Raw genomic sequence first — 27,332 nt, 5'->3', positions numbered from 1 at the left:
GGGCACTTATAATCATGTGACAGCCTCTTTACAGAAGCTCTGTCACCAGTTTATAACTGCCCTATCTCCTACATAATCTGATCGGCGCTGTAATGTAGATAACAGCAGTGGTTTTTATTTTGAAAAACGATAATTTTTGAGCAAGTTATGAGCTAGTTTAGATTTATGCTAACGAGTTTTTTAATAGACAACTGGGCGTGTTTTTACTTTTTACCAACTGGGTGTTGTGAAGAGAAATTATGACGCTTTAACCATTTGTTAACCTTTCTAAAAATAAAAAAAAGATGGAGACTAAGGGCACCTTTTTAAATGATAAATGTTACCTACAGAGAAGTATTATTTCTTACTTTATAGCGGGGGAGGGGGGAAATCAAATGTCCATAATGTAGTGGACTAATATTTTCTTTTATTTTTAAATTATTATTTTTTTTAACCTCTAACTATTTGTTGGAAATATTTTAATTAAAAAAACTATTTTTACGCTAAAAAAACCCCCTGAAGCCATAAATAGCCGAAACCTAGTTGTTTGATGCTGTCATTTTTTAAGTGAAGTATAGTCTAAAAAATTATCATGGGGACATTTTTTTTTCCCCATAATTTTGGTTTGCAAAAGTTTTTGGATTTTTTTCCATTTTTATTTTTCTAAATAAATAATTCAAATCCTCACGATGGTTATGGGGTTGGTTAGGCTTCATTCACATGTGCGTCAGGGTTCCGTTCAAATGTTCCCTCGGAACTTCCCGTCAGAACGGAACCCTGACTGAAACAAACGGAAACCATAGGTTTCCGTTTGCATCACCAGCGATTTCAATGGTGACGGAACCAGTGCCAATGGTTTCCGTTTGTCACCGTTGTGTAAGGTTTCCGTCGTTTTGACGGAATGAATAGCGCAGTCGGCTACGGTATTGATTCCTTCTAAACGACGGAACCCTTGCACAACTGAGTCAAAAGGAAACCATTGGCACCGGATCCGTGACCGAAATCTATGGTTTCCATTTGTTTCAGTCAGGGTTCCGCTTGGATGGGAAGCTCCGACGGGACGTCAGAACGGAACCCTGACGCAGATGTGAATAAAGCCTTAGTAGTAGAAGGGGATCAGTTATTTCCTATTGTTGTACAGTGAAGGAAATAAATATTTGATCCCTTGCTGATTTTGTAAGTTTGCCCACTGTCAAAGACATGAACAGTCTAGAATTTTTAGGCTAGGTTAATTTTACCAGTGAGAGATAGATTATATTTAAAAAAAAACAGAAAATCACATAGTCAAAATTATATATATTTATTTGCATTGTGCACAGAGAAATAAGTATTTGATCCCTTTGTCAAACAAGACTTAATACTTGGTGGAAAAACCCTTGTTGGCAAGCACAGCAGTCAGACGTTTTTTGAAGTTGATGATGAGGTTTGCACACATGTTAGATGGAATTTTGGCCCACTCCTCTTTGCAGATCGTCTGTAAATCATTAAGATTTCGAGGCTGTCGCTTGGCAACTCGGATCTTCAGCTCCCTCCATAAGTTTTCGATGGGATTAAGGTCTGGAGACTGGCTAGGCCACTCCATGACCTTAATGTGCTTCTTTTTGAGCCACTCCTTTGTTGCCTTGGCTGTATGTTTCGTGTCATTGTCGTGCTGGAAGACCCAGCCACGAGCCATTTTTAATGTCCTGGTGGAGGGAAGGAGGTTGTCACTCAGGATTTGACGGTACATGGCTCCATCCATTCTCCCATTGATGCGGTGAAGTAGTCCTGTGCCCTTAGCAGAGAAACACCCCCAAAACATAATGTTTCCACCTCCATGCTTGACAGTGGGGACGGTGTTCTTTGGGTCATAGGCAGCATTTCTCTTCCTCCAAACACGGCGAGTTGAGTTAATGCCAAAGAGCTCAATTTTAGTCTTATCTGACCACAGCACCTTCTCCCAATCACTCTCAGAATCATCCAGATGTTCATTCGCAAACTTCAGACGGGCCTGTACATGTGCCTTCTTGAGCAGGGAGACCTTGCGGGCACTGCAGGATTTTAATCCATTACGGCGTAATGTGTCAACAATGGTTTTCTTGGTGACTGTGGTCCCAGCGGCCTTGAGATCATTAACAAGTTCCCCCCGTGTAGTTTTCGGCTGAGCTCTCACCTTCCTCAGGATCAAGGATAACCCACGAGGTGAGATTTTGCATGGAGCCCCAGATCGATGAGTTGATTTGGAGCGTGTAACTGGTCTGGAGGAGGCTGAACTCTTAATGGTTGGTGGGGGATCAAATACTTATTTCTCTGTGCACAATGCAAATAAATATATATAATTTTGACAATGTGATTTTCTGTTTTGTTTTTTTTTATATAATCTATCTCTCACTGGTAAAATTAACCTAGCCTAAAAATTCTAGACTGTTCAGGTCTTTGACAGTGGGCAAACGTACAAAACCAGCAAGGGATCAAATACTTATTTCCTTCACTGTATATACAAAATATAATATAAGTATTTTTCAACAGCAAAGTAGCGATAACTTGTTTCCCGTAACCACCGCTTTTGTTATGTTCAGGTTGCATTATGTGTTAGTTTTGCTTTTCCTCTATTTACAGTTTAAAAATGTATTTTATTATGTCCTTTTTTGATTTTTTTTAATGCTGTTTTTTTTTTTTATATGAAATCGGCTTTTGGTGCTTTTGTCTGTTCCTCAATGTGATATTTATATTGAGCCACTACTTTTGCACAAATATAAATTTCTTCTGCTATTACGTTTACTTTTCTTGTTGAGAAGGATTTGGCCCCTCTCCTGACATGTCTCTCTTAGTAAATACTTGTGTTTCCCATGAAATAATTCTGGAGCACCGTTTTTTTTTTTAGAACGATGTGTTGTGACGTTCCTCTGTTGTTCTTCCTAGAAAGGCACTGTAAGCTCTGATTGGACATTGTCAGACTGTGGAGGGACCCACCCACAATTGGTATCACCCACAATTGGTTACACCCAGTTGTCAATTTATTCATAAATTTCTAGGAGGAATAACAGAGGAACAGCACAATGGAGAGTTTTAAGAAAAGATGTTCCAGTATTGTTATTTGAAGGGGAATACAAGTATTTACTAAACCAGACATGTCAGGAGAGGGGACAAATCTTTTTTTTTTTTTTAAGGGTGTTTTGTGAGGAATACATGCCTCGAATATCGGGCATGTAGAATAATTCTAATCGAGCCATATGATTCTTAAACGTGTTTTATATTGTTTTATAAAGCGAACACTTGGGTATACCCAAATATTTTTGTAAAGGAGGCGAACCCCTGAAGACTGCACAAACCCCTTTCTTATATAAAAGATTTACAGTTACAGACATTTTTAATCCGTGTTTTGGATGCCTTTTGCCCTTTAAATTGGTTGTCAAGAATTAAAGAAACATGAACACTTTTTCTTTAAGAAACAGCACCCCACTTGTCTGCTGGTTGTGACTGGTATTGCAGCTTGGCTCCATTGAAGGGAATAAAGCTCAGCTGCAATTTCTCACAACCTGCGCGCGGATGTTGCAATGTTTCTGGCAGAAAGCGGCCATGATTTCTAATCCTTTAGCGCATGTAATTGTATCTTTAGTCCGTCTAATGCTTTCCCTTCAGAGCCGCCGTGAAGAATATTTTAGGTAGTTGCCGTGGGAGTGTTTAGAGAATAACATGAAGGACAATGTCTCATTTTAAATTCCCTGTGGCTTCTCTGTAGACCCTTCAGCAGAATGCATTGTATTCTCTTAGGCCTCATGCACACGGCTGTGCCCGTAATCATAGGCCACGATTGTGGGCACGGCCGGCCGCAGACAGCCGCCCGCATTCTCGGAGCACGGCCCGTAAAACGCAAAAGATAGTACATGTCCTATCTTTTGCGGAACGCTTTTACGGCCCGGACACCTTCCTGTAAATAAACGGGAAGGTGTCCGTGGACAATAGAAGTGAATGGGTCCGCAATTCCGGACGATTTTTACGGTCGTGTGCATGAGGCCTTAAGAGCAATTTACCTCCTTGTCCTTCAACATTTAACCCTTGCTGGTAAATCTTAAAGTGGTTGTATAAGAATTTTTTTTTTTTTCTAGAAACAGCGCCACTCTTGGCTGTTGCATTTGTCTAGTATTGCAGCTCGGCTCCATTCAATTGGAAGCTGCAATACCAGCCAATGGACAAGTGTTGTTTTTGATCACAAAAAAAAATATTTTCTTATCTCCTACATCCCCTTTAAAGGGATGAATACAATTCTTTTTCTAAATAGGTCCAAAATTCTGGGCTGTTTCCATAACTCCCGTAGGACTCCTTGGAGACAGTGATCGTGGCCACCTCTCCAATGATTCCCCGCCTGGACCCGTCGGCCATCTCACGGGTCGACCCCTTTTCTTTAGGTGCGGAGCTGGGACTTGCATCTATCCGACATTAATGGCCTATCTCGTGGATAGTCCTTCTTGTTATCTGTTACCATACTTGGAAAAACCAGAAGTTCACAGGGGACAGCCGCTATAGCCCCAATGGAGTTGTTGTCACTTATTTGTATTTAGTCACCTTTTAGGGTTATTCGCTTTCTCCCGCTCTCCTCTTAGTCACCCTCCCCCAATACTGGCCCTCATTTCTGATAGGTGATTTCAGACTTATCCAAAACAGAGGTTGGGATCGGTGAAGTGAGAACATTTCGCTGACCAGCACTCATTTAGATGAGAAGGGAAGGAAGGGCAAATGTGTGGATACCTACAAAATCAAAAATGTCTGAAAATACGGAGCGGTTTTCAAGGGAAAACGGCTCCTGATTTTCAGACGTTTTTTTACGCCACTCACATATTTGCTGCGTTTTTTACGGCCGTTTTTGGATCTGTTTTTCTATAGTCAATGAAAAACTGCTCCATAATGTGACCTGCACTTCTTTTTCGCCGGCGTCTTTTTACACACCGTTTTCCGAAAATGAGGCGTAAAAAAAGGCCCCGTCGGAACAGAACGCTGTATTTCCCATTGAAATCAATGGGCAGATGTTTGTAGGCGTTCTGCTTCCGTTTTTTCAGGTGTTTTCCGACACATAAACGCCCCAAAATACGCCTGAAAACACTACGTGTGCACGTACCCTAATAGGTGACTGAATAAGGGTATGTGCACACACACTAATTACGTCCGTAATATACGGACGTATTTCGGCCGCAAATACCGGACCGAACACAGTGCAGGGAGCCGGGCTCCTAGCGTCATACTTATGTACGATTCTAGGAGTCCCTGCCTCGCTGCAGGACACTGAAAACATGATTACAGTACGGGACAGTTGTCCTGCAGCGAGGCAGGGACTCCTAGCATCGTACATAAGTATGATGCTAGGAGCCCGGCTCCCTGCACTGTGTTCTGTCCGGGACTTGCGGCCGAAATACGTCCGTAAATTATGGACGTAATTAGTGTGTGTGCACATACCCTAACAGGCGACAACTAGAGCACTTGAGAGACCTCTTTCCTACTTCTGGAGGAGAGCTCATTTGCATACTTTTTTCCCAGGGATCATTTGATATAACACTCTTTACACTAGCTTGATCTCCGCAAGGAGAACCAGTACCTTCCAAGGCATTTCACCCACCCAGCCAACCAGAACCCTTCTCTACTGATGAGGAGCAACAACTCCGAAACAGTGCTGTGTACAGATAGGTGTCTCTGGTTTGGCTAATATCCCTAGTCATGGATTCAAGTTTGTTGTTTTTTTTAAGAAATTGGACTTATAGGGTAGTCACCTATAGGTGGTAATAGAGAAAGTTTTCTTCCTTCAGAATGGGAGCAAATTATTTAATCCGATTTGCCATTATTTCTAGAACAAAGAGCGAATCAATTTGTCCATTCTCGATTTTGGGGCATCCCAGACCCTAATTGATTTGCCCAATCCCTCCTAAATAAGGTGTAACAATCGCTCGTATTTCGTGACCACCCCAACAAATTTTTAGCAGTCTACAACAATCAGAAAATACTTGAAAATGTAATAATTTTATTTGCAGAACTATTTTTGATTTTCGGGTGGAGATTCTCTTTAAAGTGCCAAACGGTGGAGCTTCTTCACCTTACGGAGCGTGTCAACTTATTCAACCGATTTATTGCTTCAATACATTCGTGTGTTATTCCCTTCCATCGTCCCCCTCTCCTACTCTCTGGAAGTTATCAAGAAGAGAAGGGGCGGAGATTTTTGAATACTTTGGAGCAATAAAAAAAGGGGCAAAAGTTTACATAAAATATTGATACATCATGGCCAGAGACTGTCCTTGATTCTACCAAAGCACTTATATTGTTGTTTTTTGGGTTTTTTTACCTTTTTTTTTTATAAGTTACACCTTCTACATTTTCTATTTTGTGAGTCCTATTTTGATCAGTATTTTCGTATTCTTATAATGCATTGCTATGATCTACCATCTAACACGACACATAAACTTACAATGTATGAATGTCACACCCCGCGGATGCTCTTGTGTTATTTCTACCTGAGACAGAATTGCCTATGATTGTACTTTATACAAGGACATGACCGTTTTTTTTTTCTCTTGTCTATAGCGATGTGACCTCGTTTTCTATAGAACTGATAATGTATGCAACATTTGATGATCATGAAGCTGTTGTAGTTGATGTGCAATAAAATGTGTTTGTTTACATTTTGTGGCTATAATTAATATTTTACCGGTTTTTTTTTTTCGTTTTTGGTTTTCTAATCGATATTTTGGTGCCAAACACAATGAACTTTTAACCTAAAGAAGCAAATAGTCAAGTGTTATCTTCTGGGACTTAGCGGTGGTCTTGATCAAAGCTGGGCTCCGTCAGAGAAGATTCCAGAAGTCATTATAATTTATTATTCTTTTTTTTTTTTTGTTGTTGTTTTGGACAAATTAATAAGCACTGTGGACCCTTTGATGAAGAAATCGGTGCAGGAGTCCGTGTTGGATTTGTCTTCACCATTAAATGTTAAAAGAAGGAACGGAAACGACGGCTGCCGATTCTGCATCCCATACATATAAAACACATGCGGTCTTTATCAACAGAGAGAACTGCACTTGCATATATTTTTATATATACATTTTTTTTGTAGACTCCACTATCTGCACTAACAAGAACTAAGCCAATGATTCTATATCTCTATACTTTTCATAAAAAAATATAAAAAGATTTATATATATATATATATATATATACAGGGTGGGCCATTTATATGGATACACCTAAATAAAATGGGAATGGTTGGTGATATTAACTTCCTGTTTGTGGCACATTAGTATATGGGAGGGGGGAAACTTTCCAAGCTGGGTGTTGACCATGGCGGCCATTTTGAAGTCGGCCATTTTGTATCCAACTTTAGTTTTTTCAATGGGAAGAGGGTCATGTGACACATCAAACTTATCGAGAATTTCACAAGAAAAACAATGGTGTGCTTGGTTTTAACGTTACTTTATTCTTTCATGAGTTATTTACAAGTTTCTGACCACTTATAAAATGTGTTCAAAGTGCTGCCCATTGTGTTGGATTGTCAATGCAACCCTCTTCTCCCACTCTTCACACACTGATAGCAACACCGCAGAAGAAATGCTAGCACAGGCTTCCAGTATCCGTAGTTTCAGTTGCTGCACATCTCGTATCTTCACAGCATAGACCATTGCCTTCAGATGACCCCAAAGATAAAAGTCTAAGGGGGTCAGATCGGGGGACCTAGGGGGCCATTCAAGTGGCCCACGACGACCAATCCACTTTCCAGGAAACTGTTCATCTAGGAATGCTCGGACCTGACACCCATAATGACATAAATAACTCATGAAAGAATAAAGTAACGTTAAAACCAAGCACACCATTGTTTTTCTTGTGAAATTCTCGATAAGTTTGATGTGTCACATGACCCTCTTCCCATTGAAAAAACGAAAGTTGGATACAAAATGGCCGACTTCAAAATGGCCGCCATGGTCAACACCCAGCTTGGAAAGTTTCCCCCCTCCCATATACTAATGTGCCACAAACAGGAAGTTAATATCACCAACCATTCCCATTTTATTTAGGTGTATCCATATAAATGGCCCACCCTGTGTGTGTGTGTATATATATATATATATATTTTATTTATTTATTTATTTATTTTTTTTCAAGCACATTTACTTTACATCCTCTGCACCACCTTTAAAAAAAAAATAAAAAATACATATATATATTTTTATATTTATTATACACAGAAGTACCTGTTGTGTATTTCTTCATAGAGCCCAGTCAGGTCCCCATGTCAGTGTCAGGCAATATTCCTTCAATGTTGTGTTGTTCACTGAGGCCTCATGCACACGTCCGTAAGTGTTTTTACAGTCCGCACATACGGTTGCACATCACTAGCCGTCCGCAATTGCGTAAGCGCCAGTATACTTCTCTGGGCGAGTCCATGCCGCAATTGCGGATAAGAATAGGACATGTTCTATATTCCGGATCATTTCTACGGCTCAGACACATCCGTAAATATACTGAAAGGTGTCCGTGGCCTATAGAAATGAATGGGTCCATAATTGCCTGATCCGTAATTCCGAATGAAAACTACGGTGGTGCGCGTGGCGCCTGAAACTGTTGGACACAAGTTAATAAACTCTAACATTAGTTAAACTTTTGCTTATAAATGTTTTGGTGGCAATATTTTTGGAATGAACTTATTTTTGTTTTGATGTAGTAAGTGGATGGTCCTAAATAAATTATAAACAGAAATATAAGCAGTTAGAGTTTTATTTTATTTTTTGCTAACTTAGGCTATGTTCACACGGGGTATTTTGCCGAGTTTTTTGACGCGGAAACCGCGTCGCAAAACTCGGCAAAAACGGCCCGAGAACGCCTCCCATTGATTTCAATGGGAGGCGTCGGCGTCTTTTTCCCGCGAGCAGTAAAACTGCCTCGCGGGAAAAAGAAGCGACATGCCCTATCTTCGGGCGCTTCCGCCTCTGACCTCCCATTGACTTCAATGGGAGGCAGGAGAAAGCGTATTTCTCGCTGTTTTATGCCCGCGGCGCTCAATGGCCGCGGGCGAAAAACGGTGCGAAAATCGGTGTGCAGGGAGAGGAATATCTGCCTCAAAGTTCCAAACGGAATTTTGAGGCAGATATTCCTCCCCCAAAATACTCCGTGTGAACATAGCCTTAGTGTTTTATGCATCAATATTTTCGTTTTAGTTTGTTTTTTTTCAATTCTGTTCATAACCATAAATGCATGGTTATATTTTTAACTTTCTAAAAAAAAAAATTCAAGTTTTTATTGAGCAAAAATATATGCAAAATTTTTATTCGACAGTATCTTAACATTTCATAGTTCTACGTGCAGATAATGTTCTTTGATTCATTTGACAAAAATTTCCCAGCTTTAATGGTTGCAAATAATTCTACTGCATTACATTTGATCCATCAAGTATTTTTGGACCTGCACAAGAGGTAAATGCCGGTGCTGAAAACGGACAACGATTATTTTTCAGGGTTGCACAGTGTATTTTGTATTCAAGGATTTTTTTGATTTTTTTAAAGAAATTTGACTTAGAGGGTAGTCACCTATAGGTGGTAATAGAGAAAGTTTTGACCTCAGACTATTTTTATTTTTTTATTTTTTTTATTCAAGTCTACAATAACAAATTCTTTAATTTGAAATGGTCAATACTAAAATTACTTAAAACTGCAAATATTTATTTCTAGTTAAAAGGCTCTCAAAGTTTTTTAGTTTAAAAACATATTTTGATGGTGATTAACCAAATGTGCATTATAGATTATTTTTATTTTTTATTTTTTTTTACGGCCAAAGGTGTGAAATTGTATTTCTCTGCTTTTAGGTTTTATATTTTTTTTTTTGCGTTTTTTTTTTTTTTTTCTTTTGTGATCCATGGACACAGCTCTTATTTGTAGCATTTCTTTTTGCTTTTCGATGATGTGCTTCAAAGGATATCTCTTGTCTCAGCCTCGAATCATGTTTAATGCAGATATAACTCTACTCTTATTTTCTTTTATTTAGGCAATTACTCCCAAACCTCAGAGTCAAATTGAAGCAGATATATTCCATTCTAGCCCGACAGTGAAACCCTTGCTGTTGCCGCCATCTTTGTCTTCTGGGAAGTCTCGCAGCAAGAAAGACAAACAGGAGTCTGTCGACGCCTCAGGGTGTAAAAAGTCCCCATTATCAGTTACTGATCCACAGCTAAATCAAGGCGAGGATCTGACATTTGTATCCAATCTCCTTTCTCCTATCGCAATAAAATCTCTTCAGAAAATACTTTTAGAATTGAACTGCAGACGGCGCAATTTAAATTTAATTTGAATTAGAAATTTTTTTTCCTATTTGAGTATTTTCAAAAATTTCGCAAATTTACTTTTTTTTTTTTTCAAATAAGATTTTTCTACCCATATGCTACATGTACATTTTAGTAACCAAATCTTATCCAGAAAGAAATGATTGACCTACGGTGTTAAACTTGATGGTCCTACAAAGCAAAATGCGCCATAAAAATAGTCTACATTACTGATGTGTGCCAAATTTACTATGCGTTTTAGACACTTTTTACACCTCACTAAACCCTTTTGAATGTCTAGATAAGGGGGCGTGGCTAATAGGAGCCATAAAATGTGCCATATATTTGCAGCATTTTTTTGTAGCAAAATATCGGTGTAAAGTACGCTGGCCATGAGGTGGCCTAAGGAACTTAAGTGTCTAATATGTCTAGGAAGATGAACCAAATTTATCATACAGTGAGTACCTATGTGAGAAATGAAGTGCAGTTTTTGCCTGGTTTTATCCTATATCTTATGAGCAGTTTTTATAGATCAGCTCCAATGTGTGTTTTTTTTTGTTTTTTTTTTATAATTTTAGACAAAACAATTTTTAATAAAAAAAATTAGATCATTATTTATTTTAATTATAAGGTCATTTGACACTAATGCGTTTATACAAAACATTGGGATTGTTTTAAATATTGACCTGGATCTATGAATCTGTTTTTAATTTTTATTTAGTTCTGCATTTTTTTTAAAATTTATTTATTTTTTTTTTTTTTAGAATAATTATATGTAACTATTTTTGAAGCAAAAATATACATTTTTTTTTCAATTTTTATTTTTTAAATATTCAGTTAAAATATGACAACATATGCTAAATGTATGTCGTAAGTGCATCTGAATACTTTTCGGAAAATGTATTATTTTTTTTTTTTTCTCTCTCCTAATCTATGCATGTGCCTCAACCAGGTATTAAATGCATAGCTCTGGGAGCTATTTTAAGCCAATCGGCTTAGATAGATGCAAATTAGAATTTTTGCTAAAGTTTCATGTTCTTGTAATCATTCGCATCATTTAAAGCGAAGTAAAACTTTACATGGATCATGACATTACCGCTGCTTCCTCTTTGGGGCGATGGCTCTTTTTCAGAAATTCATTCGTTGGATAGAAACAATTATTTTTCGGTGCATGTTCTTATTAGGAAACAAACCGAGTTTGAAGGGGAGTTTACAACTCGTCAGAGTAGGTCATTTTCTTCAACTTTGTAATCATTGAAAGCTCTTTCTTTATAGGTACGCCACACAGCGCAAATCCTTCTAGGTCTTCCGGACGTAACAACCAAAGGCGAAGATCTCGGCGCCTTACATCAGAAGCCTCTGGCGACATTCTCCGCATGCCTTTCAGTGAAGGAAAAGGCCTTCTAAGTTACACGCAAACCCCGCAAGACCTTTCTATAGCCAAGGGTAATTAATACATTGAATGCGAGCCCATCGGTCAGCGTCCAAATAATTCATGGTTTCTCAATTAAATTATTTAGAAATATAATTTTTTTTATTTTTTGATCTTCCAGCTTATAATTGTAAAAGATTTTAAAACTAATAGTACACCAGTACGATTTTTTTTTTTTTTTAATTTTTGTACAATTTTCCTTTTTTACCTTTTTTATATATTTTTTTTTTTTTTTTTTTTTTTTTTTAAGCATTAGCTTTGAAATATTTTACGTAAGTTCCAGATTTATAGTTTTATTTTATTAACTTTGTTAAAACATTAAAACTATTTTTAGCTCACTTTACACCAGTTACAATATATTATTATTATTATATATTTTTTTTTTTTTTAATTTTTCTTTTTTATTTTTTTTTTTTTTTTTTTTTTTTTTATAAATACATTCTTTGGGTAAATACTTTATTACTAGTTAACTCTTTTTAAAACATTCCTGGGTTTAAAAAAACAAAAAAAAAAGATAAATATTTGAGTGGTAAAATACTAATATTGGTTTTAGTTGCGAAGTGTTTTAACTATACTGAATAATAATATAAATAAATAGATTATTTAGTGGTCGAACATGTTTGTTTGGTTTTATATTAAAAAAAGAAAAAATGTACCTTCACCCACTCCTTATGATGAGTATTTTTTTATTTCTACAAATACCTTTCCCAGTATTGTATTCTCCAAAAAGTTTCCAGACCTAATCAGGGGAATGTCATTAGTTGTGTCCTCCGGAACGTCCTATTGTAATACTCTATCACATTCTTTTGTTTATATAGTACCCGACGTTGCCTTTGTGCCTCAGGAGAAGCTTGAACCGCTTGACCTAAGCCGTAACGCGGAAATTACTTCTCCCATAATCCCAGAATCCACTTATCACTTTGACTGTCCCTCTAAAGAAAAGGAACACTTACCATTGATAACCTATTCTCCAAAAGCAATATCTGACCACAGACTAGCCTCAACATCCTCAGGTAATACTCTTTTGGTTTTACAAGCACATGGCTTGTTTCTTACTATGTGTAACAACACGCGCAAACACCAACTCAACACAACCGGCGTCTTGAAAATCTTCTACACGGGTAGGTGCTCGCCAATCTTCGCGGCATTTTGTGCCTGCCGCTTTTACAGGTAAAGCACTTCTTCTATTTTATTTGATGTTTCATTGGTCCAAAAAGTTTCTTGACAAATTTTAGTATTATAGTATTTTTGTTTATACACCCTATTAGGGAATTTTGTGTTAATAGAGGGAGGCCCTCTGGTCAGGACCCTCAACTCTTGGCCAGAGTGGAGAGCGGTTATAAAGAGCATCTCTTGTTCTGGAGGTCCAGTCCTGCATTACACAGACAAGCCATTGATATGACTGGACACTGTGTAATTCTTCATTTCACCTGTGGTGGTGCTGCAGGGAAATTGAACATTTACTGACAGATTTCCACGCAGATTACAGCTGATCGATGTGGTTCCCAGCAGGTGGAGACTTTTTGATCAGCCTATTGTCTGGTTGCTGAAACTTTTGGGCATTCCATTTTTTGTACGTTTAGTGTGTGTGGCGGGAGCTTACACAGCGCATACGATGAACGTAGGGCTCAAAGGCAATGGGAACCGAACCGAAGCTAGAAAAGTGGTTCTGTTCAAGGTATTATCTGACGCTGCCCTTATGTGACTGTATAGATAAAATAACGTGTCGCATGATCCCTTATTGTAAAGTAAATGATATTGCCTTGTTTTTTTTTTGTTTTTTTACTATGAGGGTATGTCCGCGCCTAAACACTGGGTTTCGTTTTAGAAAATCCACAGCATAATACAGCAGCAGCCGAGTGGATGAGATTTGAACAGATCTCATCCACGCTGCTTAAAAAATACACTGAAAAACTGTTCATAAATGGACATGCGGTGCGTTTTGTTTTTTTTTAATCCGCAGAATATAAATTTATGTTTTGGAATCGCGGGTTTTCCCCATTGAATTCAATGGGGTGGTAAAACCTGCAACAAATAGAAGATGTTGTGATTTTTGCGGTGGAAAAGCTGCGATTCTGCTGCAAAAATCGCAACTCAGGAAAAAAAAAAAAAAGCTTATACTTACCCAGATCTCTCTGCTTCTCTGTCCGGGCCGGCCTCCTGGGATGACGTTTCATCCCATGTGACTGCTGCAGCCAATCACAGGCTGCAACAGTCACAAGAGATGAAATGTCCTCCCAGGAGTATTTTTCTTGGTAAATCTCCACCTATGTTCGTATACAAATGTATCCATAGGGCCCCGTTAAGGCCCCTCACATCATGTTTATTGCAATATGTTTGACTTATACGCTGGGAAAAGCTTCCGATGCATACATAGGCTGTGATGGATGACCAATCCGTCACCATAGAGTATAATGGTATGTGTTAAACATATCTGTCGTGAACGCTCATTACAAGCGGATAATATTACAGTCTATGGGTGACGGATGCCACCGTTCTGTTCCCATGTAAAAAAAAAAAAAAAAAATCCCTATGTACATATTTAGGCCCCATGCACACGTCCAAAGTTTTTATCCGCAATTGCGGATAAAACGCTGACACATTAATTTCTATCGGCCATGGACATCTTGCATGGGGCCTTAGCGTGTATCCTGGGAGCTTTCCTGATGTACACGCTAAACGGAGGGCATAAATGTGGCCCAAATTGACTTGCGCCATATGTGTCTATTTGGCATATGTCAGGTAGGTAAATGTCACCAAATCCTTTTTTTTTTTTTCTCCCCCTGTTTGGAATAGCTTAGTACAGTAGTCTACGTTATTCCATACATACTTATCCAGCAAAAACCGTGTACCGCGCACTATACTTACATTTATTTTTTTGCAACGGGAACCTATGGCCGATTTATGGCAAACGCGTGAAGTATTCCTTAACAGTGGCGTACTTCAGAGCTGCATGTCGGGGAGTGCTCCGGACGTCTAACTCCGACCGAAGGCTCTAACATAATGTAAAAAGAGTCTAAAGCGTATGTGGGAACTTAGGCTAAATCCCACCAACATTTTGGCACAAATTTTTGTTTTTTGTTTTGTAAAAAAATATTATCCTTCTTTGTTTAGGTTGTTGCCTTCTTGCTTACCGTTTATAGGGTCCGGTACATTGGTTCAGTTACCAAACATCTACATTCTACATCTCTGCTCTATGTTGCTCCACCACTTGGTGTCTTCTGCTCATGCTTCTGCCCTCCGAAACTTAACGCTTGTGGATACTTTAAGACCTTAAATACGCTTCTAAACTGCACGAACCTGCATCCATGATCAATCCAGGTGAACATGGCACAAAGTCACAGGGAGGTACATCAAATAAATATCAGTCAATTGCTGACTTGTACATGTGCCATTAAAGGGGTTGCCCAGGTTGGTGGCTATTTCTTATACTGATGACCTAGCCACAGGATAGGTCATCCGTATAGGATTGGTGGGGTCCGACGCCCAGAACCCGCACAGACCGGCTGCCGTCAGACGCTGGAAGCTATACAGGGGTTGGTGCCGAAAGCAGAGGGCTCCAGTCACAGTATAGCAGCCGTGCCGGGTTACTGCGGCTCTGCGCCTATTCACTGGGATAGGAGCAGAGCTGGAGCACAGCCACTATACTGTGACTGGAGCCTTCTGCTTCCGGCACCAGCACTCCGCAGCCGAGTGGCAACCTATCCTGTGGGTAGGTCATCAGTATAAAAAAAGCCCTCAAACGGGAAAACCCCTTTACGCTGCCCCTGGCTCACCAATCAAAATCAATGGATTTAAATATTTTAAGTTACCAGAACTTAGATCTGTTGAAGGACACTTAAGGTCCCCATACACATTAGATGAAAGTCGGCGGGTCTAGCCAACTAATATGTATGGCGGACTCCTGACTCTTCTATGACGGCAGATGTCCGGGATGAAGGATTCGGCATGTTGGATTTCCACGTTCCCGATCCTTTGCTCCTGTTGAAGATAAGCTGCCGATTCCCCTCTCCCCAATGAAATAACAAAATGCATGCTCGACCTAAGGCTACATTCAGATGAGCGTTGGAAACCCCAGATCTGAAAAACGGCCGTTTTTCACCAGGGAGGTGCACCAGTGCTGGACGTGTGGTCTCGGATCCCCCATAGATTACGGTCTATGGATGGATGCGTGACACGCAGTAAAGTGGGACACGTCCTATTTTTTCACGGACCCTTCACACGCTCCGTTGAAACAATCGGTGGTGTCAACGGCCCCATTGACATACAGGAGTCCGTGTGACGGCCGTTGTTTTAACGGCCGTCCCATGGACATGATACACGCTCGTCTGAATGAACCCTAAGGAATAGCTATCGGCCTACAGCTATCTAAAGTGTATGACTTCTTTTAGAAATTGCAGACCCCTTTCGTCTACTTGTATCAAAGGATATAGCAGTGAAAATGTGCAGAGGAAGGATAAAAGGCATGGTGACCAGAAGATCACTGGGCTGTGATGTTTTATCCTTCTATCTATAGAACTAAATGCTGGACAGTAAAACAAAAACCCAAAAATGTGACGTTGACCAAACCACATAACACAAGAAGGTTCAAATGGTACGCAAATAAATTCTATATTAGAACCAAAGTCAATGTAAGAGACACGTAATTGGTCTCCTATGTTTTGCTCTTCCCGGACCTTTGTCATTCGTATCTCGATGAGTGGTCAATCATAAGCGAGACTCTCATTGTATCCTGAAGAAGGACTCGAGTTGCTTTGTGACAGGGAAATTATTCAACCCTTTCATCCTTGGTTTTTGTGAAGAATACGAAGGTCCGTATAGAAAGTGAACAAGCGGATCCTGGGCTAAATCAAGTCAAACCTTCCACAAATGACCGTTTTTGGATGAATTATGAGAAGACCCAGCTCATTGGAAAAGACGGTCGTGTTCAAGGACATTGATGGGAACAAAGGAAGCGGATGATCAGCAAGAAGATGGATGATGGACGATCCTTATCAGAAACCTGAAGACCCAAATAGAAGAAGGAACGTTCTGGAAAAACACTATTCATATGGTCAACAGGTGTCCACATCAACTCTGATACCATTATAGTCTATGGGTGACGGATGCCACTATTAGTAACCGTTTACTGCATACGTCGCCCATAGGCTATAATGGTATCCGTTTAATGTATATGTCGTTAAAGGCTGTTAAAAAGGCAATGACGTATATGTTTTTTTGCAGTGTCCCTCGGGATGGAAAAATGTAGTCGTCTAAGCTTTTCCATCCTCCAAAAAATAAAGGTATACTGACCTAGAGCAGCCCGGCGGAGACCGGAAGGACACTCTTTTGGGCTCCTTCGGCCTAATAAAGTCCTCTGGACACGTTTGGCGCTTATGTCGGGAGCTTTCCCACTACATGCTAAACGTAGGGTTAAAATGTGATGTGTACAGAGTCTTATGGTTACGAAGCCCTTGTGTCCTTTGATAGAGTTCTCATGTCATTCACACATCCGTTTAATACATAACGTTTCGGGTATGTGCACACGGGCTATTTTCAGCCATTTTTCGGGCCGTAAACGCCCCGAAAAACGGCTGAAAATGCGGGGGCTGAACGCCTCCAAACATCTGCCCATTGATTTCCGTTCCCACAGGGCGTTCTTTATGCGGCCATTTTTAAAAACGGCCGCGTAAAAAAAAAGCCTCGTAAAAGGAAGTGCATGTCACTTCTTGAGCCGTTTTTTGGAGCCGTTTTTCATGGACTCCATAGAAAAACAGCGCCAAGAACGGCCGTAAAAAAAGGCAGCAAAAAACACAAATTGCTTGAAAAACGGCTGAAAATCAGGGACTGTTTTCCCTTGAAAACCGCTCCGGTTTTTGTTAAGCGTTTGTGAACATCGCCTTAGACTGCGTAAACTTAGACCAGGTGCCAAATTTATCACGGTGCTCGCTGTATGATAAATTTGGCGCAACCTGCTAGGCCTGTCAGACTCTTTCTTCCCCTTATAACAACTCATGGCTGACTTGGTTTACACCAGTTATTTGTGCTATCATTTTGGTGCATTTTATGCCACGCGCCCTTTACACTTCAGCCACAACATCTTTTCTAGACTCTATTGAAAAAGTGCGTAGTGAGGCGCAAACATCTGTTCTTTTCGACGTGTTGTTGAATATCTCAAAATACAACATTGTGCCAAAACTGCACCACATCCGGGCGAAAAATACTACAAAAAACCGCCGTAGCCACAATAGTAAATCTGCCACATGGTTCCCTTTTTTAGATGTCCCCTAATCTATAGTAACATTAGTAATTTTCCACATTTTTTCAGTCTTTTCTTGCCGCTTTCAATGTTTTTTCTTACACATTCTTATTTTAACATGCAAGTCTAAGTCCCTGCGCTGCACTGCCATCAATTATTCAGTCAGGATAAGCAAGATGACCGCTTTTCTGTATGATGGTCTCCGATTTACATAAAGGGTTTGTCTGCTTTAGACCCCCCCCCCCCCCAGTGATCAGCTGTGATCTGTGGGAAAACCTGGCAGTAAGTGTTTAATTTCCCTGCAGTGCCACCACAGGGGAAATGAAGTATTACACCGTTTCCATTCATATTAATGTGTCGTCTATGTAATACAGGACAGGGCAGGTCCTCCAGAGAGAGTGAAAGAGACACCCTTTATAACGGCTCTCCCCAAGAGATGAAGATCCTGAACAGCGGACCCCCCCTCTATTGACTCACAATTCTCTAAAAGGATGTATGAACATATTTACTTACTTCTGTTGCTTATCTAGCACTAACATAATCTGCAGCGCTGTACAGGAGTTCTCCTCAATCACGGTCCCCAGTGCGTCCTCTATACCGGACAACCCAGAGGAAACCCACATAAATACGGGGAACACATACAAACTCCAATGTCGGATGTTTCCTTTGGTCGTATTCGGACCCGGGACCACAATAGTGCTAACCGCAAGTCACACGGTGTCCGCTTAAACCCTTCTTCAAGATGCGGTTGACCGTATCCATCATATCTGGATATCTCCATCTGAGGGGACAGATTTTGTCAATCACACCATAAAATCCACCTCGGTTTCACTACACAAAGGGTTAAACGCTTCCTCTGCCTTCACATAACCGCATCTATTATTTCGTGTGCGGGAGAAAAAAAAAAAGCTCATTGATTGTACGTGAGGTTTGTCGGCCTAGTGCAAAACCACATGCTGCAGCAGTGCGGATGGAGGAGGATTGTGGGAGTTGTAGTTCCCCGATGTCACATGACTCACACAGCAGACTAGTGAATTACCACTGCATCATGTCATCCTGTATGTGGGATCGATCCCGATCACATTCTCTTCACTGTCTATCATATATTATATCTGGGATGACGAGTATATCCCCGGGTATCTACCATTCTGTGTCTCAGATTATGATGGCGAATTCGCTTTTTGAGCCTTTAATGCAGAATTTATTATCTTCTTATGTCCATGCGCCCTATTAGGCCATATAGACTTTATAGAGGAGGGTTCCCCTATCGCACCCACTCTGAGCCAGATCGGAGAGCCGCTAATATGTATTACACGAACATACATGCATCTGAATGGCGACTATGTAATATAACAATTACGCTGCTGGAAAAATGAGCAAGCCGGCCGCAGCATCACAAGCTTCCCCCCCCCCCCCGACAAAATCCGCTGCCGCTATTGGCGACTGATCACTGCAAGGGCTCTCAGATTATAGCGGTTGTCTGTGACGGGGCAACCCCTTTAACTATATGATGGGCAGAGACGAGAAAATAAGATCACATTTTTCCCCCGAGAAACAGCGCCAACCTTGTCCATAGGGGATGTTTGGTATTGCAGCTCAGCTTCATTCACTTTAATGAGGCTGAACGTGCCTATGGACAAGAATGGTGCTGTTTTTTGGGAAAAATATATATATTTTTTTTCTAGTCTCATAATTCCTCAATGATTTAAAAATAAAAAAAAGGCATCTAAATGTAAACCCGTCAAGTATACGCCAACAGGACACACTTCTGGCATGTGTGCGCAATAGAAGCCTACGTGTATGTTACAGTACATGTCTGTGGTGTGAACAGAGCCTTAGGCCTCACATACACGGACCCTGTTTAGCGGCACGCAGAGGCCTTATGGTTCATATTAGATACCGGTGTCTAGCAGTGTGACCGGTCACCGGACGGTGGGGGCGCTGAGGAGGCCGCTCATTATATAACCCCTCAAAGCCCATGCGCTCCGGGTTGGGTCTCCGGGAAAATGTTGCCTTCAATGTGACCGTAATGCAACGTGTTCTACTTCAATTCAGACAACCATAAGGATTTCAGGATTCTGTACCCGTCCCTTTAACCGCGTCTTTTGGTAGTCCGTCCATAGCATGGTATTTGTACACATTAATAACGTCTATGAGACGCCTATTTTTTGTCATTCGCATCGATACAGCTAGATATTCCTCCGCTGTAGCAGAGTTGTGTTTGTCAATTGCCACAACTTGCAATATTACAGTGTGGTTTTACATAGGACTGCAAAATGACCTGCTAAGTTGCCTTGACTCAGTCCCTGAAGTGTTAAATGACACATTAAGCTCTGCTACATCCGCGACATGACATCGAAGTCTTTGCATTCTGGTTTCCCTGTCTAGTATCTTAGTAAAAAGGGCTTGTAAACCATTAAAAATACTCCCTATTACCCAGGGCACTGCCCGCGGCACCCTCGGCAGCACGTCGCTGTTATTATTAGATGAGGCGTCGTGCTTCGCGGTGATTTTCTATTATCCACTGTCCTATTACTTTTACTATTCACCCCCCCCCGGGTTCCTTGTTTCCTTGGGTTCATCCCATCGCTATAAATCCAGCTTAATTTCTATGTGCACATCGAGGAGGGGTCTTGTGTCTCTGCGGTCGACTGCGCTATTGATTCCGTCGAAAAAGCGTAAACCTGCCGGAACTGAAACAAACCATTAGCAATGTTTCCGTCACAGTTGATATCAGAGGTGATGCAAACGGAAGCTGCGGTTTCCGTTTGACTTTCCTTTACGGGGTTCCACGACGGAAACCTCCGACGGAACGCCTCAACGGAAAGCGAACGCTGATGTGAACCGGCCCTTATTGGCCTCTCGGGCCCAGCTCAGAACTACACGGAATGGCTCGTCCAGACGTAACGGGTTTGCTGTGTATTTTCCATCCGAAATTGCGAACGGAAAATACGTAGCGGAATACAGTAGCAGCAAAGCGGGTGAGATCCAACAAATCTCATCCACGCGCTGCGGAAAAATTCCACCCAGAAATTGACCTGCGGTGCGTAATTTTATTTCCGCAGCAGGTCAATTATTGCTGCGGATGGCGAACTGATTTCCTGCGTTTTTCTGCAGCGTAAAAAAAACAAAAAACACATGAAATGGTGTGGATTTTCCACAGCGAATTGTCCGCTAGTTGATGTGGAAATGCTGCGGAAATTTTGTGGACAAACCCAAAGCGTTAACCATTTAAAAGGGACAGTGGCTTTATACATGTTGCGCAGGTGAAGGTGTTCTATAGTTCACTGTTATCAGCCATTGCAGGCGACAGTGTTCTGGGAAGGGAAAAGAAAATTCCCTGCCCCCATGATCATTGTTTTATCTCCTATATCTTTTGTGTATATTGTTAAATTAAAGGGTTGTTCCATGTATGATCTATCCACGAGATTTGCCATAAATGTCTGCTAGATGTGGAAGTCACACCCGTCCCCAGAAAGGGGCACCCGACTTCCGTCCTGCCGGGCACTGCATCCAGGAAGGAATTGAATGGGCCACGTACGCAGCTCTCTCCATTCTGTTTTATGGGCGTTGCGGAAACAGCCGAGCAAGCGTGCTGAGCTGTTTAAGTCCCATACAACTGAGACCTGCACCTTTTAAGGCCCTGTACACATGACGGAATTCTGCGGCAGAAAAAGCCACAAATTCTGCAACAAAATTCTGCCTCCCATTTATTTCGATGGGAGTCGGACGCTTCTTTTTCCGGCTAGCTGCCTCCACCCGAACCTCCCATTGAAGACAATAGTAGGATGAATCTTCCCGCCGACGGCAGGAATAATTCCACGGCAGATTTTGCGGCGGGACCGCCAAGAAAAATCTGCCGTGTGAACTGACCCTAAAACATACAATGATACGTTCCGTTATGCCGTGTGTTGACCTCTGAAATGAATTAAAAATGGTTTGCAGTTTTCTAGTTTACTTTGCGCATCAATTTTTTTAAGATCTCTGCTTTCTGAAAGTGAATAGAAACTTTTCAGTGATTTTTCAATGTATTTACACTCGTTTTCTGACCTTAAATTCTCTGATAAATCTGGTGTCCGGGCTTTATATATGAAGCCCCTGCGTAGGCGCCAACACTAAAGAAAATAACAATGGAAAGTCTTACCTTCTTGCTTTAAGACTCGGCAGGTTTATCAACCAGGTGTGCGCTATTCTTTGCTTAACCCCTTAGTGACCAGCCTATTTTATACCTAAATGACCAAGCTATTTTTTAGCGGACAAGTTGTATTTTTTAATAGCACCATTTTGGGGTACATATCATTTATTGATTAACTTTTTTGGGGGGGGGGGCCAGCAGTTTCGTCACTCTTTTTTGCATCCTAAATTTAAGCCGTTTACTGTGTGGTATAAATAACATAATAACTTTATTCAGCGGGTCGTTACAATTGCGGTGATACCAAATCGATATATATATTTTTTTTTTTATGTTTTATCACTTTTACAAAGTGAAAACAGTTTTTTTTTTTTTTCAAAATTATTTGTTTTTGTGTCGCCAAATTTTAAGAGCCATAACTTTTTTAATTATCCGCTGTATGGGGCTTTTTTTTGTGGGGCGACTTATAGTTTTTATTGGCACCGTTTTGGAGTACATGCAAATTTTTTTTATCAGATTTCTTATTTAAGGCAGGATTCACAGAAAACAGCAATTCTGGCAATGTTTTGTATTTTATTTTTTACCGCGTTCGCCCTGTGGGTTAAATAATGTAATCGTTTTATTATTCGGGTCATTACGGACGCGGCGATACCAAATAAGTGTAATTTTTTAACAAAGCATTTTGTAAGGGGAAAAAGTGGGTTAATTTCTTATTTTTTTTACTTAGTATTTTTATTTATTATAAACTTTATGTAACTTTTTTTTTTTATAGTCCCACTAGGGGACTTCACTATGCGATCATTTGATCGCTTGTATAATAGACTGTAGTCCTTCTGTATTGCAGTGTATTATACCTGTTAGTGTAAAACTGACAGGCACCTGTAAGGCCATTACTCTGGCATGGCCTAACAGGCATTAACTAGAGGCAAACCTGGGGCCTTTGTTAGGCCCCTGGCTGCCATAGAAACCATCGGCACTCCCGCAGTCACATCGCGGGTGTGCCGGTGGGGTGAGAGTCCAATTCAGTGGTTGCTATTGACCGCTACATCTGAGGGGTTAAATGGGCATGAGTCAAAGAATACCAAAGATAAAAGGGGGCGGTGCATGACACAGATTTAATAGAATACCGAAAATAGAAGGGGTGGAGCATGACCGTCAAAGAATAGTAGGAGGCGGTGCATGACACAAAGAATCAAAGATAGCAGTCATGCAGCGCCCCTTCAGGCCCTATGGTATAACAGTGTATGAGTCTTTCCTAAAGTAATTTTAACATTTATTTACGTAGAACCAGACAACTCCTTTAAAATAGAAAGAATTTATAGTTAATTGAAGAAAAACTTGTAGAAATCTTGTAGAAAACAGGTGTTCATTTCCTTCTGGTGCCTCCCATTTTAGGCTGGCAGATGTTACTATAGCAGACAGCAGGGGGGAGGTGCCTGCTGCAGCCAGTTGCCTTCGAGCCAGAGACAGGATTGTGAGAAGGAGCGAGATATGGCTGATCTTTTGGGGCACATCTGGAAAAATAATTATATATTTCTAACCGATTTGATGGCAACATGAGACCAGATAGAAAGGAGATTCAATTATTATAATATTTTTGTTATTAATTGATGTATTTTCTTTGTATCGGGAGCTTTACTGCTGTAGTATTCGTGTCCGTACATGTCAACGTTTCTCTCGTTTGCAGCCCTGGAGTCCCCCACACTCTCCCTACACACCACCGTGGCTTTACCGAATAACTTGAAGCCGCCAAAAAGAAGCAAAAAGAAAAAATCCTCTGTTCCCCGGAGCACAGAAATGACGGAGACGTTATCTAGTCCCGCCGCGGAAAACAAACACTCTGATCTGTTGCAAGAAAAGATAATAAAGAAAGTAAATGACAAAGACAAGCAGCCAGAAGTTGGTAAAGTACTTTATTTCTATTTGTATAAAACAAGAGGATTAGATTTAAAGGGACAATACACACAAAGTCTGTCTATATCTCCGCCTGCTCTATTGTTCCCTGTTGTCACCCATGTCCAGTTGGGGAGACGCTGACTTGTGTTCTTCATTGGCATAACTGATTGCAAGTGCAGAAACATTTCTCACTGCTTTATGGGAATCTCCACATACATTTGCATACAGATGTAGCAGAGCTGGATTTGTTACTGTTGAGCTGTTTCTTTTGTGCAGTATGATAAGGCTCTGTTCACACTATGGTGTTATGTCTTCCGTTTATAACAGAGGCATGACTGGTATACCAGAGCCGTTTTTAAATATACAACATATTCTGACAAACCCTATTGACTTTAATGAGTTTTCATCAGGGCTCCTGTATTTTTTTATGGCAAGAATAGCGCTCCAGACTACGCCTTTCCTGCCATCAAAAATAACAAAAAAAAATCTTCGGTTGAACTCAAGTGTGAACATCACAGTCAAGTCAACACAATTGTAGATGCAGCTTTGGATGTGAATGTAGTATAAGATACGTAAAACAAAATGCTTAGGCCCCATGTACACGACCATGCCCGTAATCGCGGTCCGTGACAGTCGACGATAGCCACCCGCATTTGCGGGCTGTGCTTCCATATAAAGTTCGGGATCACGGTCCGTAAAAAGCAAAAAATAGGACATGTTCTATCTTTCGCGGAGCCTTTCTACGGCCGGACACCTTCCCGTACATATACGGGAAGGTGTCCGTGGTCAATAGAAGTGAATGGGTTCTTATTACGGATGAAATCTACGGTCGTGTGCACGGGGCCTTACTAAGTTACTCATATGTAGATGTAAAGTGTGAAAATTATATTAAAAAGCGGAGCTTTAACCCCTTAATGACTGCCCATACACCTTTTTACGGTGCTCATAAAGGGGTCTTATGCTACCGTGCCGCTTTGACAGCGCAGTAGAATAAGCCCTGGGGCGGGTGCGTGACTGTCTGACAGGTTAGCTTACGGTTTAACCCTTTCATTGCATTTCAATAATTCAATAGGTTACTGGGGGATCACCCATGCAGCCGGCCCTGGGGACCTAGATAGGACCCCAGGGCTGTTCTTACACATAGCCTGTTGTGGGGGTCACATATAGATCATATTGTTGCCAAAATATTTTAAGGTGAAAATAAAGACGTGAAATGATGATCTCTTAATGGGTTTAAAAAAATAACGTAAACTGTGTGATTTAGTATAAAAAATAAAATAATTTTTCTATTTACGTTACATAAAAACAAACGCCCACATATTTGGTATCTTCACAACCTCAGGAATGAATAGAACAGCTGATTTAGGCCCCATACACACGGCCGTGCCCGTAATCACTGCCTGCGATTACGAGCACGGACAGCCGCTTACATTTTCGGCACGTGCTCCCATACCAAGTACGAGAGCACGGCCCATAAAAAGCAAACGAACGGCCATGTTCCATAATTTGCGGTACACTTCTACAGCCCAGGCACCTTCCCGGAAATATACGTGAAGATGTCCGTGGTCAATAACAGTGAATGGGTCCGTAATTGCGCACCGCAATTACGGTCCGCAATTACGGACGATTTTTACGGTTCATGTGCATTGGGACTTAGTGTGAACAGTATGAAAAATTAACACAAAACATTTCTACCCTTTAAGAAGAAATCTATGAATTACACATTTGCCGTTTTCCTGATACAGAGCTCCAAATCTTCTGTATAGATATAATCACATGGTGACATTCTGGCTGCCCTCAGCCACCACTAGAGGGAGCCCTCCGCATACGGTTTATACATTGTATTCAATAATACCACAGTATACAGTGAGCTCCCTCTAGTGGTGGCTGCAGGCAGACAGAATTTTATCATTTGTTTATACTCTGCAGAAGTTTTGGAGCTCTGTATCAGGAAACAAAGCAGCTCCTACCTTTTATAAAGATAGACTATAAAAAAAAAAAAAATCTTAACCTAAAAATGACCTTTTTTAAAGGGGGATATGCACTTGACGTTTAATTAGAAGAGCATCAATATCAGATTTATTGTTTTTAAAGTGAGGCAGCGATGGGTTAATTGTACATGCACTTAATGTGTTACATCAATGCATGAAAAACCATCTCCATACATAAAATTTCATATTGAAACAATAACTTATTCATGATATTTCTTTCAACAGGAGCCATAAAAACGGAGAAAAAAGTGAAGACCGAAGATAAAACCTTGTCTGCTGGTAATATTATTTTTTTTTCTTCTTTGTTTCTGAGAAATTAGTCATTGTGCACACTAAATTGATGCAGATATTCCATCTAATAAGAACGCCGGCCCTTTAAATGTAGAGGTAACAGTAAAAATATGCATCAGATGTTCTATGAATAGACCTCAGGGGAGTCCGTGCCGTAATTACGGACAAGAATAGGACCTGTTCTATATTTTACAGGATCATTTCTACGGAACGGACACCGATCAGTGAAAATAAAGAGAGGGGTCCGTAGCCCATAGAAATGAATGGGTCCGTAATTACGGATGAAAAATAGTCGTGCGCGCGGGGCCGGACCCGTCACTTGTGCGCATAGCCGTAGTCCTCAGCTGGTGCCGGGCCAGGACTCCTGAGCACCATTGTCGGCCCAGCGCTGGCATCACGCACAGGTTTAAGCTGCCCCTGAGTTAATGTGACCTCTGTTTGCCTTGCAGGTAAGAAGAAAGAAAAAGACAAGGAGAAGAAAGAGAAGGAGCACTCCAAATCCAAACAGAAGAAGAAGAAAAAGAAGAAGAAGAAAAGTAGGCAAAGCCGCGTCTCCACCACTACAGGCCGCGGGGGATTAGGAGTTTGTGTTCTCCGCAGGCAGCGGGTTATATACATCCCATTGGTTGTCAGGGCAAGAATAAGTGGACTCGTCCTGTTTGGCCCTTCCATAGGGTACTTTATAGGGCAGGTCTGTAGCAGGAGGGAGTGGGAGTCCTCAGTGATTTCCTATAGTAGTCCGTGCGCTGGGTGCTACACCTCCGTGGAATAGAAGACCTGGGTCTATCCGGATTTAAAAATTGTCCATATATTAGTAAATAAGAAGTACGAGCAGCCGCCAGAGTTTGGTGGTAATTATGCGTGTTTTATTTTTAGGGCCCTCCCCCTGAGGAGACCCCTAGAAGGCTCGTAATAGGTCTCGTTAAAGAGATAATGACCGTGTCCTATTACGTTACGGGGCCGTTTTTGCAAACGTGAGGTAGCGCAGCAGCTTCATTGGTTGTCACTTGTGAATTATCCGGTAAAACTGTCGCCTGCACGCGCTCCGTTTCTGAGAAGATTCGGAGGTGACCACCAATATGACTGCGCTTCCTGTTATCACATGG

At 40.9% G+C, this 27,332-nt stretch overlaps 1 protein-coding gene across 2 annotated transcripts in view; it reads left to right on the top strand.

Annotated features, from left to right (window-relative positions):
- The window catches only part of PHF20L1 (PHD finger protein 20 like 1), a 91,138-nt gene that overhangs the window by 51,677 nt on the left and 12,129 nt on the right, over positions 1 to 27,332 (top strand). For both annotated transcript variants that reach the window (XM_075825710.1, XM_075825711.1), the window contains 6 exons: positions 9,973 to 10,165; positions 11,522 to 11,692; positions 12,497 to 12,691; positions 23,736 to 23,951; positions 26,161 to 26,214; positions 26,676 to 26,762. In XM_075825710.1, coding sequence (XP_075681825.1) covers positions 9,973 to 10,165; positions 11,522 to 11,692; positions 12,497 to 12,691; positions 23,736 to 23,951; positions 26,161 to 26,214; positions 26,676 to 26,762 — 916 coding nt within the window. The remainder of the gene's footprint in view (positions 1 to 9,972; positions 10,166 to 11,521; positions 11,693 to 12,496; positions 12,692 to 23,735; positions 23,952 to 26,160; positions 26,215 to 26,675; positions 26,763 to 27,332) is intronic.

Source organism: Rhinoderma darwinii, chromosome 5 (genome assembly GCF_050947455.1).
Source record: "Rhinoderma darwinii isolate aRhiDar2 chromosome 5, aRhiDar2.hap1, whole genome shotgun sequence".
NCBI lineage: Eukaryota > Metazoa > Chordata > Amphibia > Anura > Rhinodermatidae > Rhinoderma > Rhinoderma darwinii.
This window is presented reverse-complemented; position numbering and strand designations above follow the sequence as displayed.